This window comes from Lutjanus erythropterus, chromosome 3 (genome assembly GCF_056507025.1).
Source record: "Lutjanus erythropterus isolate fLutEry1 chromosome 3, fLutEry1.hap2, whole genome shotgun sequence".
Classification (NCBI taxonomy): domain Eukaryota; kingdom Metazoa; phylum Chordata; class Actinopteri; order Lutjaniformes; family Lutjanidae; genus Lutjanus; species Lutjanus erythropterus.
In genome coordinates, this window is record NC_139319.1 from 35,320,524 (window position 1) to 35,339,626 (window position 19,103).

A 19,103-nucleotide genomic window follows, 5' to 3' on the forward strand; every position below is an offset into this window, starting at 1 on the left:
GCTTTTAAAGTTGGATTGTTTTTATTGGGGTGAAAAATACAGCATAATTCATGTATATATACTGCCTCTGAAGACAGAAAGAAATCTCAGTTATTTAACAGACTTGTTGAACTCCTTACAGTTGGCTTCAATCTAATTTTATGCAGTGATTTTAATACAGTTACATCAGAAAATGACAACAGCTGTCCTTTTTGTTTTTGATTGTATTTCTATGTTGAAGTTTTTATAGGTGTTTCTATAGACTTTGTGTAGCAGAGTGGTTCTACAGCAGGTCAGTGCATCATTAGATGGTTTCAGAGAGTTACAAGCTTCTGTAAATGCATCATGAAAACAATACAGCATGTATTGATAGTAGAAAATGTACTTTGTAATTTGTACTTTTGAATACTTAAGTATTTTTATAAACGTGTACTTCTGAATACTTAAGTATTTTTAAAACCAAGTACTCTAGTACTTTAGCTCAAGTAAAATTTTGACTGAGCAACTTTTACTTTTTTTGTAGTTGAGTAATATTTGACCAGGAGTATCTATACCTTGACTCAAGTACTGGGGTTGAGTACTTTGTCCACCACTGATCATACCATACATAAACTTGGAAAGAAAAAGAGACACAGTGATGCAGTCATGGCGGGTTATTTTAGTTTGTCAAAAAAAACCCAAAACAATCTATCTATCCATTACTCTCACCTTTGTGGAGACTGAATCTCCACCCTTATGGGGGCGTCTCGAGAGCCCAGGTGCATAAAGCGTCATTCCCAGACACTGGTTCAGCAAGAAAGCAAACAAACATGAACAGGAGCTGAGTTTCATCAATACAGCTGATGTTAACTGAGACAGAATTATGTTAACGCTCCTTTGTGAGGAGCATTAGATTTGTTCAAAAAAGATCAAATGTGGTACAAGATGATGAAGCTTTTTTTACTGCAATCAGTTCTGTGGAATCTGCAGTATAAAGGATATTACTATTATAAAAGATGATGGTTCTTTGGAGTAGTTTCGTACTGAAGTTTTTTTGTGGCCACCAGCTTTCTTTGGATTAACACATCTCACATGTACTCACACACGCATGTTTAATATACATCCAGAGCTTGGTTTTAATTTGTATTTTCTAAATCACTGAGAGGAACAGAAATATGCTACGTACAGTTCACATCATCTGACTAAAGTATTGTGTCAATCATGGTTATATAAACATCCTATGACATATTCTATATAGAAATCTTACATAAGTTATCTGGGCCAGAAGCCAGAATGGATTTCTGTGGCTGAACTGATCTGTTAGGATTTGATAGGAGATAATAAGACGACACATTTCCTTACAGCTTTGCCTAAGCCTGGGAATCACATGGACATGAGCATCATGAATGATCACAGAGGACAAAAAAAAAAAAGAAAAATGTAATGTTCTTTTGTTCCTCTGACATGCACAGCTGGAGCCTTTGCATGTGTCAAGATGGCTGAGCATATAGACACAGATTAGAACGAAAACATGATTATTTTCCTTTTATGAGATCATTTTATCGCCACGTACGGCATGACATCAGATCACACGCAGCTCTAAACTGAAAAATGGATGGCCCTAAAAGGAGCTTTTGCTATTGTGCAAGAGTATCCATGTCAAAAGAGATTAAGAGCCGTTGTCTTGCATCTTTCATTTGGCCTTGAATACCTTTGGAGCATATGTGGCTTCAGAGAGCAACACTGTAAGGACAAAGCTCTTGATGGACACAGACTTCATTTGTATTTCAGTGGCAACTTCCGCTTAAAGCTGCTAAGAGTAGAATTTGCCTCTAAACAGATAGCCCTTAAGGATTAGTCTTCATAATCTGCCGTTCACTGATCCTCGAAATCATACTGTCTGGGTGCTCTGAAATCAGCTTACAGTAGTACAGACAGTAGATGGTGTGTGAGTGGTTTTATGATTGAGATTGCGTGCAGCGCTGGCTTTATGTACAGTAGCGCAGAATGAGAAAAAGACAATTGTTTAGGCAAAGTGACGCTTCCAATCTGCACGGAGGATGTGTCACCTACTGTTCTAGCAACACGCTGTGACCCCTTCGCTTGCGCTCACACAGACGGGCACGCAATCATTCAAATCTGCTCCAGAGGTCTTTCCTTCTGCTGCACATAACCAGACAGATGCCTGGAGTATGAACTGAGCATCTCTGCTAACCTCTGTGACTTGCAAGCCTAAAATTGCTTTGTGAATGGGGCGTACATGCTTGTGCAAAGACAGACGACACAGACAGGATCCGTCAGCAGACCTTTATATGGATAGTATTAAGAATCCAGACAGGATCTAAATCAAACAACTGTCCCTTTTATACAGTCTGACAGTATATTAAAGTTTGATTACAAAGACACTTGGGCAGTCATTGGGTGCAAAATACCAGATGGTGAGCCGGACTGGATGAGAGTACTGAACTATAGAGAGTGTCCTATGAAGTGGAAGTTAAAAATAAATCTACGTTCGTCATTGAAAACTGAGTCAAGTCTCAGCGGAGTTGATGTGATTGACTTCCATTCCTCAGAACATAAATCCTCATTATTCAGAGGGAATTTTCTCGGAAAACACTTTAGGTATAATCCATGTAGGATTTTATCTTTACAAGTCATCGTCAACTGAGCTGTGATTGACAAACCATCAGTGTGAAGACCGATTAGCCCCATGAACATGTCTTCACCAGCGTCAGAGAGGTACCATTATAATTTATTCATGAGAAAATTCTAGGCATGTCATCTTTTAGCTATAGACAAAGCAAACACATAGAAGCTTTCTAATAAACAGCACCTTCAACCAAGTGTGATGCAGTACATACACATTTTTGGACAAACAAAAAGAAAACAAATTAAATTAGTAGTCTAATCATTCTGTGTGTCAGAGGTAATATCAAATATAGAAGACAAGTTAAGAATTTGATATTGCTTACAGAAGGACAGTCTGAAGTTCTGGAGCCGTTTGTCATAAATAACAAGTTAATGAAAAGAGTACAAATGTCACTTGTTTTCTTAGTAGGAATGAGCCATTTACCCCCTTTTTCTGTCCTGTTTGCAACATGGAAATGTCACATATGACTCCATTGAGGGCACAGTAAAAATCAAGCACACACATACAGTAGACTGTCTGGGTTTGGCTCTTTTACAAAAACAGGAAATGTTAATGGATCCCTATATGAGAATGGGAATGTCGGATCACTCCTCTCTCGAGACGCCTACGCTGAGCTGGAAACAGCCAGTTTCTTCAAATGGTCCATGAAGACCTGCAGGCTGACGTCATCAGTGAGGATGGGAGCTCCTGTCTCCTGTGCATTGGGGAAAACAAAAAACAGTGGTTGAGTGGTTTATGGATGGATCTTTACATGACATAACTCTGGTCCCATGACCACTTTAGCGAAGCAAACACGTTTATCGCTAAGATTAGCTTATGCAAGACCTCGATCTGCAGATAATCTCATTGTCAGACTGTCAGAGATGTATCCACAGTGTTTGTATGCTGCAGGTTATGGTTCAGTTCTTCCTTTCCTTGGGAAATAAGAGATTAATGCTATTTTCAGCTTTCAATCTTCTCCACTTAGAACCAGAGGTTAGCTAATCCAGGACCTGTGTTTGCTGACAGTCTGACTTTAAATCTTCTGAGTTGTCAGCACAGATTGTTTTTCCACCCAGGATACACACAATCCTGGGGTTTTAAAGTCTTGATTTAAACATGAAGGAAAAGATAAATTTCTGAAACTGTTTTATACTTCTATGTGGTCTTGACTGTTCTGGACAAAATATAGATGCACATAAGCTCAGCTCATTAAAGCTGCAAGAGGAGGAACACAAATGAGTGAAAATCGACTGCATCCAGGTGTTTAGATGGTCTGCTCAAAATGTTAAACCATAGCAGCAGCCTTAAAGGGACAGTCCAGACTATATGAAGTGGAGTTGTATGAGGTTCTTATTGATAGTGTGTCACCTACAGTAGATGGTGATTGGCACGTTTCAGATTTAGTCACCTAAACAAATTTAAAGTGAACGCTATATCTAGATTTTCACTGCTTTACTTTGCCGTCAGACAGCCTTCTCTGAACATAAACTGCTATTATATAAGCCAAATATCGCTTTCTCCAAACCAACCAAAAGAACAAAAACTGTAGCTTTATCTCACAGAACACTGGAGTTGCTGGGCTACCACTCTCTTGATCTGTAATTCTGTTTGTGAGACTGTCCCTATCCCTTTAAGTATAAAGCAACTCTGCTGAGAATATGGAAATCAAGAACCATTTCCCTTCAATAAAAACAACCTGAATTAATTTATGAAGATGCCATTTTCCTCAGTTTTGATACCCATAGTCTAATTCTTCTCTGGGTGACGAATGTGACTTCTATAGTCAATTTATTTTCAAGTATAAAAAGATAAAAATTAGTAAGTTGTAGTTTATAATGCCGTACCTGTCCCCAGGCGTAGAGGTTGTTGTGGGTCTGTGATGGGTTGACCTTTGAGAGCAGGAAGCGAGCTTGTGAGCCTCCGTGCTCTGTGTCGATGTAGCGCGGCATGGGGAAGCGCGTCTGCAGGATCTCCTGGGCGTCATCCAGTGGTGCCTGCAGCAGCTGTTTGAAGTTCTCATACTCAGCCATTTCCTGGTAGCCTGCCTTTCTCCACTGAGCAATGGTCTGGAAATAGAGAGGAAAATGACAGTATTAAGAAATGTAACACCAAATGTGTTGTAATCTTCTAGAAAGACACTTTTGGAACTAAACTTTTCTAACAGGGGTTAATTGGATGCTTTCCTGCTGGAAATTTAATGGAAGAAATACATTGATAGTCAGTGTCTCACCTCTCCATGGTAGATAACCAACTGGAAGAAAGTGTCCATCAGCAGGATTCGGTCTGGCAGGATGCTGCTGCTGTCCAGAAGAACAGGCTGTGAAGAATACATACATACAGGACACAGTTTAGAACAAGGACCAAAAACATCTGCGTGACAAACATCAAACACCCTGAAGCCTTTAGGAAAGGCCAGATGCTCCTCTGACACTGATGATAATGGCGTGGAGGGGTGTGAGGCTGACCTCTGGTGGTCCATAGAAGGAGTAAGAGTAGAGGATGGGCTGGATCATGATCAGGGACTGGGTCAGGTCCTGCCTGACGAAGTGGTGCCTGTAATAGGACGACTCATCTGGACTGTTGTTGAACACCTGCAGGAATGGCGACCGCCGCAGGTGGAACATAAACTGCAGGGGGAGGACAGAGGAAGAGTTTTTAAATTAAACAGGGATGTAATAATATTGAAAAACAAAGAAAAATGGTGACTTGAAAAAAATGCATTGAAATGTTTAATTATGGTGCTCAGTGAAAGTCTGTTGGATATTTATTTTGTTTTGTTTTGTGTCTTGTTGGAAATAAATCAAATCAAGATTGGAAAAAATAATTTGTCATTTCTTTGCAGACTCACGTTCATTTATTTTTATTAGGAGGCAGATTTACCTGTGGGTAGAGGGACAGAGACTCTGACAATCTGAAGGATGTAGGGTCATCTTTATTGAACTGGCCGAACTTCTGACACTGAAACCAAGGCAGACAAAACATTGTTTAAATACTGAACATGTCATGGAACACAACATTACATAACCTGTCACATCTTATGTGCGCAACAATTGAAGTACCACATTCTACGGCATTTCATATCGCGCCTGAGCCCAACAATGCCAACTATGCATTGTTCTCTTCACAAAGCACAGGTAGGATGTGGGTGTGTTACTCACCAGGCGGATAAGCTGCCTGTCGAGCCAACGCAGAACATCTGGCCCCTCCTCCGACTCGGCTCTGAAGACTCCCAGACGGGCCATGAGCACGGCAGCCGCCTCCTGGTCGAATGACGACTCGATGTGCTGAATTTGAGACTGTGCATCTGCCCAGCTTTGGTAGGGGCAGAGAGAAAGAGAAAAAAACACAGAGGGAGGGAGAGAAGCAGGACGGGTGACGGTGAGTGAGGGTGTGGAGTGAATGACGCACACAGATCTCTGAAGGCGTCGTCACAAATTGCAGGAATGCAAACATCCTTTCAAGTGAGGCTAATATTGACTCTAGCTGTCACTGTCATGACAAAAAGCCAGACTGATTATGTTCACGAAATTACACTTCTGGGTACATAAAGTGAATACTGACTCTCAGCGTTTTATGCAAAATACCCTAATATGTAAATAAAACTATTCCAGGTTAACATGATGGAATGACTACAGTCACGCCAACAAAAAACTCCAGTCTTACTTCCTGGCGATGGTAGAGACACGTATCCTCCTCTGTGTGTTGGAGTGCTGGTACTGGGTCACAAACTGGATCACACCTCGGCCGCCCTGGGGGACCGGTGCATTGTGCTAGAAACACAAAGACATAAGAGAGTAAGGGGCTGTGTCCAACAAAGTTTTTTTCCCCTTGAGGCCGGTGTATTTTTTTGAATTGTCTGCAATGGGAGCGCCATGTATTTACACTCTACTCTGCCTTCAGCATGATGAGGTGCTGAGCGACTGCTCTGTTTTTTTCTGGTCACGAGAGTTGAAAAATGTTCAACAGCAAAGGAGGAGAAGTTAATACTGCTGGTCTCTATACCACATGACATTCCTGGACCACCACAATAAATGTATTAAATAAAGCACGACCAATCTATCTATCTAAATATTGATTCGCCAATGTCGGCTTATCACAGCTGTTTTGGTCTGTGATGGTGTCAGCATATATGTTGTCCAATATTAATATTAATTCAGTATCATATCAAGCATCTCAAAGCGCTCCCAAGCACTCGCAGCTGGGCACTTTCAGCTGGGTAAAATGCTTCGGTGGTCGCATCAAAGGCTACAATTGTCAATCTCGTCTCTCATTGCATGAGCCTAACAAATGGCCCTCTACTACAAAGACAAAAACAAAACACAAAAAGCCATTGTTTACACTGTTTTACAAAACAAAGCCTGTAACACATGCATCTGCTCATCTGATGAGATTAGCAAAAGTTTTTTAATCAGTCCACAGTAATCTCATCAGGGCTAATAAAATAAGTATTCTTTTTTTTTCTTACCTGATTCACCACTTCAAAGTACATGCCCAAAGTGGTGGAAGGGTTGAGACTGCATACTTTCCACTGGCTCGTGCCACCAACACCCATCTCCTACACGACACAGAGAACACATTGTGATGAGGGGCGGTAAGTAACGGCTCTCAGATTCAAGATTCAACTGTGAGAAGGAAGGAATCTGAATGTGGGGCAAAGACTCACATTCTCTGAAACACAGGAGCCCTTAGAGTTGAGGGAGACACACGGTCCAATGGCTCCGCAAACCTTCAGCTCCCTCGATGTCTGTACAGACACAAAGACAGAAAACATAAATCAAACCTGAACAGTTAATTTTTGTCACAGGATAAATCTATTCTGTGCTTGGAAAAGAAGTGATTGATACTTGATCAGCACATAGCAAACAATGATTATCATTATGACTTTTTACCTTGACTTCCAGGACGCCTCCGAAGGCCATGCGGAAGTCTCCATTGAAGTCTTTGTTAAAGACTCTCTGGAAGGTCTGCTTGAACAGGGAGGTATTGAAGGAGTCTCCCATCACAATGTGCCCCCTGTTAAAACATGACAACAAATTCTTTAAAATCAATATTATTCCTAGAAGAGGAATTTGTGTGTAACAAACCATATATCTCTAATAGACTATTATAATCTCACATCCTTGACTAAGCTAACACTAAGTGCTGACGTACCCAGTGAGATTAGATAAACACTTCATCTCCAGCAGCCCGGTCTGGTCCAGGGCACAGGCGTAGATATCAATACTGTGGCCATTTACTGCTGCACGGTTAGCCATGGTTTCATAATACTGTGTGACACAAAGCACATGAAACAATGACTTAATGACGGTGCACACACCGATGCCAAGATTTGCATTAGGGCTCATGTATTCACTCACCTTGGTGGCTTTCTTCAAATGGCGAGCGTTATCTTTCTGGATGTCATGCCACGAGCGGATGGGGGTTTTCAGCTCGTCTCCCACCACCATGCCTGGGCCCTGGGTGGGGGGCCCTCCAATGAACAGCATCACACGAGCCCCTGTGTTGGGAAATGTACCCTGAGGATGAAGAGAGGAAGAAACATTCAGTTACACACAAGTATCTTTGTAAAGAATACCACACACTTGGTATCAGGCACTAGTTTACAGTATACAGAAATATACAGTATGCATTCGTTTGTATCCATAGTAATACCCCTGTCATATTTCAGTACTGCTCATAAACCACAGCATATGTACTGAATCATTGTTTTTGGGATGTGAATGTGCATAATGAGCACAAATGGAGAGGTTCTCAAATTTTCCAAAAGAGGAAGTTATGGGGAAGTCAAGACTGCCTTATTAAAAGAATTCAGATAACCTGTGTGTTGTCACGATACCAGAATTTTAAAGAAACTGAAGAAGGTCATTTCTGAGGAAACTGAAGGTGTGCATGTCGGCTGAAAAGCTGACACTAAACTGCACTGCTGGCCTGAAAAGTTGAAAATAGCCAACAATGCATGAAAGATGATAAAGGAAGAAGCAGGTGAAGGAGAAAAGGGGAAAAGGATGAAGGATGCAGAATAAGGTGTAGTTCAATGGCATTGCTTCACTAATGCTCAGAGTTTAACGAGCTTTAAAAGCTGAATAATACCAGTAATGTAGGAATGTAGAATATATGAATGTTTGTTAAAAAGGCTGACACTAAACTGAATTGCTGTTGAATAATATTTTGCATTCTAACACACTTTATGAGAGGAGCAGAAATTCAGGTTCACTGAATGTCTATAAAGAATAAAACAAGTCTGGAAAAAGCGCTTTTACAGACTCAGTGTCAGCAAAGGGCAGAGCTCACAGCCAACGCTTACAACAAAGTCCAAAGTCCAGGAGTATGGGAAAGGCCGATTCACTGAGACACTTGGAAGGAGGCCATAATGTCACAAAGTCACCGGACAGAGCTTTCAATGATGTGGCCATTTCAGAAGAGGTTCTACGTAAATGGTGATTCATTTGTAAAGGACAAAGTGTGCTTGTTCACAGAGAACAATTAAATAAATAAGCATGCTAATACGGGATACTAACCACTTTTTGCTGTTGTGTTATATATAAATATATAAAAGACCCATTCATCAAGTAGAATGCCTCTCAACAAATTAGTGGATGTGGAATCACTGAAAGAGCCAAATTTATTCTAATCAGGCCTCATATCCTATCTGTTGAAGGAGAGTACAGCGAGGGAATGATCTGTTGCATCAGTTATATAACCACGCAGATTAGCAGTAGGAGAGGAGAGGATAATGATGGTGGAGAGAAAAGACAGAAGGCAAACAAGGAACCAGCCTTTGAACTGACAAAGCACACGAACCGTCCCTGCAGAAGATAGTTATCAGGCAGAGTGTGCATTTCTGAACAGTTACATGTGGCACAAATCATCTCACAGAGGCTAAAGTTCAGGTAATACAGTGAAGTGTGTGTGTGTGTGTGTCTGACAAAAATATTTTGTACCCAGGTATGGTTTGGAATTAACTTGTGTTAAACCACATATAGAAGGGAACTTCATATTCACAGTCTGGCATTATTTGCAGTATTTACAGTACAGTCCTAACTTACATCTACTTCATGTACAATATCATCTGTGTTTCAGTGTGTGCATTTTACCTCCAGCAGACCGACTGCGACAGACAGTGCGACACCAGTGGAACGGAGGGGCCGTTTGCCCTGAGGGACAGGCCATGGGTCTCTCTGGAGCTCGCCCAGCAAGTCAGTCAGATTCATGTCGACTCTGTGCACGGGCTGAAGGAACCTGAACATGAACGCAAACACACCTTAGATGAGAAAAGCAAACTGCTGCAAGGTCACCAAGAATGTGTATTTTTCCAGTTCCTGCAAGCAGCAACCATTAAGCAAAGAGAAGGAGGAAGCATTAATGTTCATACATACTTGCAAGAAGCTGCGGCATCCTGAGGTGCTGGTGGACGACCTTGTTGACTTGGTGCTGCTGGCTTTGTTAAACCGAGCATCTCCTGAAACATGCATAAAAAGAAACATTATTAGGTTGAAGGAAGAGTTTTAGTGTCTGCTATCTTGTTTATATCTATCTATCTATAAATAAAAATAATTAGCACTCAGACCATTAGCTCGATGCTAACGCATTACAGGAATTACCATTAACACACTCACGTAATTAGCATCACAATCTTATCACAATCACAATCTTATATTATCTTAACAAATGAGTGCATTTTACTTCACATGCTGAACATAAAACAACTTACTCGGCTCATGTTCAGGCACATATTTCCTCTGCTCAGTGGAAACAAACTAATAGCTGCCGACTTCACATCACAAACTCAATCTACTACTCTGACTTCAACACTGATAAGCTACAGCAAACTCAAAGAGACAAAACTCAAAATATGGCCAGAAACTAATAATTTTGCATTGACTTCTTATTTTATTTATCAATTTCTTACAGTGCTAGCTTGTTGATGTAGCAGTTTACTTAAAACAAATTTTTCCTTTAAAATATCTATCAATGTCATACTCTTATGATTACGCATTCATCTTATTTGAGTTTCCTCTCACGCCTTTGCCTCCACCCACCTGGATCTGTTTGGAGGAGAGGTCCTTGGTGCCCCTGAACACGTAGCTCTTGGCGATCCCCTCACAGCTGAGCTCATGAACCTGAACCATGCGTCCGAATGTGATGAGACCCACCAGGGCGTTGGGCGGCAGCAAGCTGAGGGACATCTGCAGGGACTCCTTAAGGGCCTGGAGGTCTTCTTCTTCCAAACACGTGTCCACCACATACAGGAAGATCAGAGGGGTCGGGGGTCCGCGCTGTGAACAGGTGGAGAAGAAATTGTACGTTTTGTTTCCACATGTTATCACACATACAACTGTTTTGCCACAAAGAAATGGAGAAAAAGAGGCTGAATTAATGTTTGGTTTGTTAGATGTGTGTTTCTAAAACACCAGCCTACACTAGCAGACACATTTGCAGCTCATATTACTTTTGAAAGCCATGTGCATTATTTATGAAGCTCACTTGTTAGCCACAACAGTATTCAGAGCCTCAGTGGTTGCAAAGACAAGGATGTTTCTGTATAATTTCAATTACAAATATTTATAATAGCCCATTGTATGATTTATCACATCAAAAAACTACATAATTATGACAAGCCATTTTCACTAATGCACCAAAGTAGGGGCAACTAATTAGTGTTGAAAGCAAAGAAAAAAGTGTAGCAGGGTTTCTGCAGGTTCCAACAAGTTAAATTTAAGACATTTTAAGATCATTGTGAATGCAATTTAAGCCCTCTTTAGTTGGCAAAGGTGTGTTACTTAATTTCTGATTAATTGCTTAATCTTTTTTTTAACCAATTCATGAAATTGCCAATCCAAACTGCGTAATGTAAGACATCCTGTCCTTTCCACACAGGTGCAGAATGAAGCAAGAAAGTTGTGTTCTGATAAATTCTGAACAGCCTGCATAGTTTGCATTCCTGGTTATTGGTTAAATGTTGGTTTTGTTTTATAGTTGTTCTAGTGTAATCAATATATATTTTTTCCCCACAAATCTAAAGGTGGAATTGAAGTTAAAGAAACATTAACTTTGTGATCTAATGATTTTTTCTAAAATTCAGATTATTGGAGCCTTATTAGAACCTTTTTTAATAACTGTGTGCTTTGAACCATGGGAGATTATCCATGACAAAGAGTACTAAATTTTTCAGATGCTTTAGAGTTGCAGGATGACACTGAACACATTTATCAGACTAAACTGAAAAACCATCCATCTATGGAGGCGATTATCAGAAGCTGTTAATATTCACCTTTACAATGTACATCTTCAGTACATACAATCTGAACGCATGGGGCTGAGGTCAGAGTGTAGACGTGTATGTGGTGTTTACCTGTACTATGTACTCAATGGTAGAGAACTGTGGCATGAGTTCAGCTGGCTGGTTCACTTCTGATATACCTGCATACGAAGGAGGGAACTGCAGAGACAAAGAGAGATCCAGATTAACTCGTCTAATAAAGGAACGTAGGGATGAAGATATGCAGGTGATGAATTTTATAGCAATTATTCATGTCAAATTAAATGATGCTGTGAACATCAGTGCTTACTGGGTTCCTCTGGAAGCAGAAGTTGCACGCCCATATTTTTGCCCTGAAGTCAACTTGACTGTAAAAGAGGGATCAAAATAAATTAGAGTTTGCAACCACTTGGCAGGAGTGTCACCGTGATTGATACAGGGCTACACACTGTGTATTTGCAGATCTTAAGTGCCACACCTAGTTCTTATGACACCTCAGCATTTTAAAATGCTGCAGTGTTAAAATATATTTAACTCTCAATCTCGTTAACTCACTAACCCGCTATTACGTAAAGGCATAATATGCAACATTTTCCTAAAACTAAACAACAACAAAAAACAATGTGTAGACCCCTATAAATATAATCCCTTTCAATCATTTATACCCAGTAAAAGCATGTAATGGTGTCTGTATCTGCAGAGACCCTGCTCTCTACCTGTCTTTCATTATTTTCTCATTATTTCATTGTGCTTGTGATGCTTTACCAACCCAAAACTTCTGTGTTTGATGTCCTGGGAGTGAGACTTGACACTATCTTTATACAAACAGCTTGGACAAATCCTACTGATTCTACCTTTAAGGAATACTACAGTCAAGAAATATCAAGAACATAGTTGGCACTAGATGGTTAAAGACAATGCATTTTGATGTAAATCATACACTTAAGGTAATAACATGCTTGTTTTCTGGTGCTTTGCTACTGAAAAAAGGTAACCATCTGTAAGCAGGGGCATTGCCATATCACTGCCAATATTATTTCTCTATTTTAGTTTACTTATTTTAATAAATATTCTATTAGGCACTGTTCTTTGCATTTACTCCTTGTTTACTTAATATTTATTCTTCTATCGTTTTTAGTCTCGTGTTAGTCTAACTTTTGAGCAATCTCTGGCACAACAGTTTCCTCTTGGATTAGTAAAGTTAAATCACTTTGATTCTTGATTTTCAATTTAACTCACCATAGTGGGTTGAGCACTGCCTTGCAGTTGGCCCGGCTGCACAGAACTGGTTCGTACTGGACCGGCGGCAGGTCAGGCCTCTCCTTGAGTGGTGTGAAAAGGCAGGAGACAGGGACCACTAGCCTGGTGGCTTCCAGACGGCTGGAGGGCCAGAGGTTCCAGCTGAATCTCACTCCATCCCTGTCCTCATTCTGTTGGATGAACTCCTGGTAGGTCGCCATCACAGAGCTTCAGCAGAGAAAGAGCCCAACAGAATACAGTGAGGTTGTTAATTCCAATAGAAGAACTGGGTAAGGTGACACTGTGAGTCTAAACTTGTTACTGCTCGTCACTAGCTGCAGTGAACTGCTCTTTATACAAGTGCACCTTTCTCTCCCGTGCTAAAATAAGATTGTTCGAAAGCATGACGCACAAACGTGTCATCAAGAAACCTGACCAGCGTGTTTTGAGTAGGAACAGTACAGTACAGAGGAATCCCTGTGGTATTTTTAGGCTACACCTTTGTTGGTGTGTCAATGGATGTAGCATCAATGACGCCTTTAGTAAGACATCAGCAGGGAAATCTGTTGTAGCAACTGTACACTCTCCCTTTTTCTCACCACTATCAGAGGAATTTTATGTTCCCTGATAATTTTTACTTGCCTCCATACAAATTGTTTTATTTATTAGCAGTTGTCAAATAACAACAAAGACTAAAATTAAATGTCAAGTTTAATCTAGGGTTGCATCATCTGTAAAATATCAGAAAGCAGTGGAAACATTACTTTAGTAATAGTTTAATTTTGGATGAAATCTTTTTCTGTGGAACCATTCATGTCAGCATGCCATCACTCCTGTCTCCGACTTCCATCCACACACAGCTCTGTAAAGAAGTAGCAGCCATTGCTCCACAAAACGCTATAATGAAAAATTTGGCTCTCTTCTCATCTTCTCACAAACTTGCTGGCTTCAGCTTACAAATGAAACCATAAACGCTGACTTCAGCGGCCTCCATGTTTACTTTCATGCAACAGCATCCTGCTAGTTATGTCTTTGTTGTTGTTCCTTTGCAGACATGGGTCAGTTCAGGACTGTGATCCATTCACACCGTAATCTGATACTGGCCACATTTAAAAAAAAAAAAAGTGTGAACGTAGCTCTCAAATGTTTAATTTACCATCACATAGGTCTGTGTATTGGAAAGCATTTGGTGATAAGTACCACAATACAGGAGTTATGATTCAATATATTGCAATACCCTAAGCAAGCTGAAATATTGCTATTTTTAAATCTAATTTTAGGAAAACTATAATAGTTCAAAGAACATGCCGCTATATGAACAAAATCTGAGTTTTAAAGGTTTCTTTGTGTGAGTAATTTGAACTTTGAAGATAGATAACACTGCTATCTAGCAGTCAGGGGTTTAATCACAACACAAAATGAACCACTGCCACAAATCTTTGCATGTATCACTATATCACAACACAGTGTGCATGAGAATCGATACAGTATCACAAAATATAATATTGTGATGCTCAAGAGCATTTTGTTACAACCTTACTATCACACAAGACAAAGACTTTATCTGGGCTTGATAAATGACCTATAACTAATTTATTATCTAAATACTCTAGTCAATCTAACAAACTGAATAATATTGGTCACCTAATTAATTCATAGCCTAATGGTTTCAGATCTAATACTACAACACATTGTAAATTTGGTTGAGGAAAAAACTTTTTTTTTCTCTCCATTAAATTTTTTGCCTGGTCTGATGTGCCAAAACAATTATCTATGCACAGTGACGTAGTGAGGGTTAAACCCAAGTACAGTCAGTATTTATCCAAACTCTTTGAGATGAGACAGAGTTTACTCATTTATTTACAGATCAACTGTTTCAATCAATAAGGGGATACTACCCAGATCTGTACTTACCACTACACCCCTGTCCACACTGTGACTTTATTTGTATCCAGCTCTGCATTTTAATAATTGATCAAAAATGCCCCAAAAAAAATCCCTAGTCCAAATGTGACCTGTCTGCTGTTTTTTCCTGCCGTATGTCATAATAAATTTAATATATTTTGGTTTTGGACTGTTCGTCGGACATAAAAAGCAAACTGAAGACACCACTCTGAGGAGACTGATAATAAAAATAATTGTAAATCTCCTTGTTTCCCCTGTTTTTCTTACGGAGTGTGACCTTTGATTGTCCATATTTACAGAGGGGGATGTGGGGGTGATGTTGTTGGGGGGTATCTGGTGTTAAATACGCTTTCCCGTTTCGTTTCTGTGGGGAAGTACCTTGAAGTTTTCTTTAATCGAAGAAACGAACGACTATTTTGAGCAATTTATACAACAGCTACAAGTTTATAACAAAAGCTACAGGCCACGTATTACCACTGACGAACACACCGGTGAGGGTTAACTAGTATCTGTGAACGTTTCGGCCTAGAAATCAGACATATACGATCCTTTTCGAGGTCTGTAGTCCCTCTCAAATAGTAACGACGGTGGTTGTAAAAACAGAATCTACTGAGCACGAAACGTTTTCTTGTTAATCTTCGTTGTAAAATGTCTCTACAATGCTATGTCAGTCAAACCTCTCCCGGCTAAACTAGGTCGTGTAGCCGGTTAGGTTACTGCTAGCTAACGGAATGTAGCATTAACCTACTTCCTGTGCGTTCATGAATTGAGGCAGAAACGGGCGGCCTGTAACACAGCAACAAGAAGCCGAGGTCTTATCTTACCTTTTATATCAGGTTGGCCTCAGGTCTAGACGAGAGTTAACGAGTCTGTTGTGTTGAATATAAACTACAGCATTTGGAGATGAAAGCAGACGGATGTAACGGACGACGACGGTGAGGGGATCGCTCCCTGTCAGCCGGCTTCTACACTTTACTAGAATGACGTGTTACTCCAAGATCAGACGTCTCCTATTGGCTCTTCTTTCCATGACGTTGCTTGGGCGTGCCCTGCGTGCGTACCGGAAGAGTAAATGTTTAAAGCCACAAACAGCAGAACTTATAAGTAGCCTAACAGCACTTCCAAGTTTTTATAGATTTATATGCATATAGTAGCATGGCACACATTTTGTTCATAATTCTCACGTGTATTATTTTATTCCTCATTGTTTTTTTTCTATACACATTGTTGTTTTATATTTAGGATAACTGGCACTTGAGTTGAAGGGAGCCAATTTCCTTTTTTGCACCAAGGTGCCAGGGGTCAGTGGTCCTTTGGATTCTAAGGCAGTCTTACTGAATAACACTAAAATACAACAGAGGAAAAGAACAATTAGCAAACACATTTACCGTATAAGTGGTTAAATATTCTTCCTAACTTAAACCATCCATCATGCTCCCCTACATTTGCAGGGGCAGAACTAAACTAAACTGAACAGAATTGAAACTTTGCAAAAGATCCTAATTTTCCCCATCAGGCATAAGTGATTGCTTGTTTGTGTGTGTGTGTGATCACCTGAAGCTTGTCCACAACTTATCTCAAATACTGGACCAGTCAGCCTTTTTGTGCACATTCATGACTGTAGGACCTCTGTGATTCAGAATTCTTGAAAAACCCTGAAAAACATGTTTAGGGCTCAGTGGCGGCTGACAGTGCGACACTGTGACCTCACAAACCACATTTTGGCCATAACTCAATAATTCAAATACAAATTATAACAAAATTTCACACATGCTGGAGAGTAAATGTACTTACATTTAATGTCGGTAAATTACAAAATAAAAAGCATTTACATAAAAAATAAAGTTGCCTGGCAGAGATCTGCATTCTGAGTGCACTCAATCAGTGCAATTAAATATTTTGCTGTCAATCAGTAGGCTACATCATTGTGATTTTGTAAAATGATGAGACTTAATTATTGTAATTAAGAGTTAATTATGTACTGAGTAGACTAGGACTTGAATTGATATCCAGACCTTTCACCTGCATGGTTTTCAGACATGGTTTGCTGTCTGAAAACCATGACATATAGATGAAAACAAACTGCAGCAGACACAGGTTTGGGGAGGTGACTAACTGTGACCTCTGATCAGAGCAGAGCAGGAGCTGGGAGTAATGTAGACTGACAATTTGGAGAATCTGGTTAAAAAGTAACTAATGAGTAGTTTTTGAGAAGAATACTCTGTACTTCTACTAGTACTAGTATTTCCACTAGATTCTACAGCAGAAAGAAAATAGTTCCTGCATGAAACTGCTCACAACAAGGTCTGAGAATTATTCTTAAGGTGAAAGGTAAAATATCAAAAATGCAGGAGTAAGGAGTAATTTCTGGTTGACTCCGATGAAGACCTGTGTTAGGCGATACACATTACTCATTTTTAACTCTTTTTTACATGTAAAATAAAGGCATTTTAATTCTATGTAAACCTTGTAGTGTCCCTTGGAGTGTTTTGAAGGACACTTTCAATTTTGATCTTTTTTTTTTCACAGGTTTCAGACATGGTGGTGGGGCCTTCTTGGAGCTGCACCACAGCCTGAGGGAGCCTCCTGAGGAGGCAGCCATGGCCTTTGGCCTTGAAAGTTTAATCAGATCATCTTGGGTCTCCCTCTGGAGCCTGGGTATCTGGAGTTGCCTCATTCCTCCCCTGGGAAGCAGGTGAAATTCATTCAGTTGTAACAAAGTGTTATAGTTGGTGCTAACTGTAGCCGATTGGCATAGATTAGCTACCTAGTTAGCTAGCATTTCTCTAGCATTTCCTAATTTGATATGTGAATATATCTTGTTTTTACAGGTCCAGCAGCAATGTCTTTTGACTATTTTGACAATTTTGTTTTTCTTACACAGACAAGCCTAACACATAGGATATTTAAGTACCAGAAACAGGAAAAGGAAAAAGCTGACTGAGATGCCAAGCTTGCTCAGTTGTCACCGGAGCCCAGGTGCATGGGACTTAGGTCAGGTCAATTGCCCCAAAGCTTGCTGCAATAATAAAATCTTGTGTGCTAGCCAAAAAAACCTACATTAGCACAGGTTGTTGACGTTAAATTTTAAACAATAACCTAGAGAAAAAAAATGATGTAAGTTTACATTTGCGGTTTGATTGGAGGAATTGAGTGTTACACCTGCCCCCTGTTACAATTGCCCCTGGTCTCCCCCTACATTGTGAACAACTTCACAATTAATGAACCATACATTTACAAAATAGATGTTGAAAAGCCTGAGATGTCTTAAGAAAAGGTGCAACTTCATTGTCTCAGCTTTTCCACATTTAGTCCGTCTACTGTCTTGCATTAACAAATGCACAAAACATGTATGCTTATACTGTCAGTCTTTTCTATCTCACTGTTTAGTTACTGCCTTATAAGTAATACAAACTTAAAGTATGACCTTTCATCAGTCATGTAGCCTAATCAAATGATGGGTAATGAACCCTGCCTAAAGGACAGTCTATTTCTGTATAAATATATATATTATTATATAATACTTAATTACACTCACCTCTTGTGTAAATATGATATTTCTGTGTAAATATCCTGATCCTAATCTAGGATGAGCCCCCAGAGGTATAACCTCTTATAAAGCATGTTTTGTGTGAGAGCACCACTTACTGTATGTTCAGCTGTATGAACCACACTTTGCCTTCACTCAACTAAGCAGACCAATAATTGTAAGGTACTTTTTAAGTTTTAATATTTCCATCGTATGCTACATTGTGCTTCTACTCCCCTATAATTTAGAGTTTAATGTTGAAACCCAACTTTTTTATACTTACAAGTATTTGAATATTGTCAGTAGTCAGTAGAATTGAATGGAACTTAATTGCAGTTATCAATAATTATGTTTCTTTTTTCTCTCTGTGTTACCAGAAGTGTCCTGTAGCACCTGTTGGAGTTTATTCCTCTTTTATGGCTGAATAGCAAAGTCCTAGAGCCTCTGTTCTCATACTGTGGTACGTAAACCCCTCACTCACACACTCTCTCTAGTAGTACGTGAAGAAATGTCTGAAATCTTTGAAAATTAATAAAGTAATAAAAAACACAATACTATCAAAATACTACAAACAATTACAT

General features: G+C 39.7%; 1 protein-coding gene across 1 annotated transcript; it reads right to left on the reverse strand.

Annotated features, from left to right (window-relative positions):
• Positions 1-2,251: 2,251 nt before the first annotated feature.
• On the reverse strand, positions 2,252-15,978 carry sec23b (SEC23 homolog B, coat complex II component). Its single transcript, XM_084715931.1, has 19 exons — positions 15,818-15,978; positions 13,089-13,316; positions 12,160-12,217; positions 11,943-12,029; positions 10,630-10,866; positions 9,967-10,049; positions 9,685-9,829; positions 7,948-8,106; positions 7,742-7,857; positions 7,480-7,603; positions 7,254-7,334; positions 7,056-7,145; positions 6,254-6,360; positions 5,749-5,902; positions 5,471-5,548; positions 5,056-5,217; positions 4,821-4,907; positions 4,435-4,656; positions 2,252-3,302 (listed from the first exon to the last, which is right to left on the reverse strand). Exons 2-19 carry the CDS (start codon positions 13,307-13,309, stop codon positions 3,213-3,215), a joined length of 2,301 nt encoding a protein of 766 aa, XP_084572057.1. The 5' UTR covers positions 13,310-13,316; positions 15,818-15,978; the 3' UTR covers positions 2,252-3,212.
• Between the last annotated feature and the right edge of the window lie 3,125 nt (positions 15,979-19,103).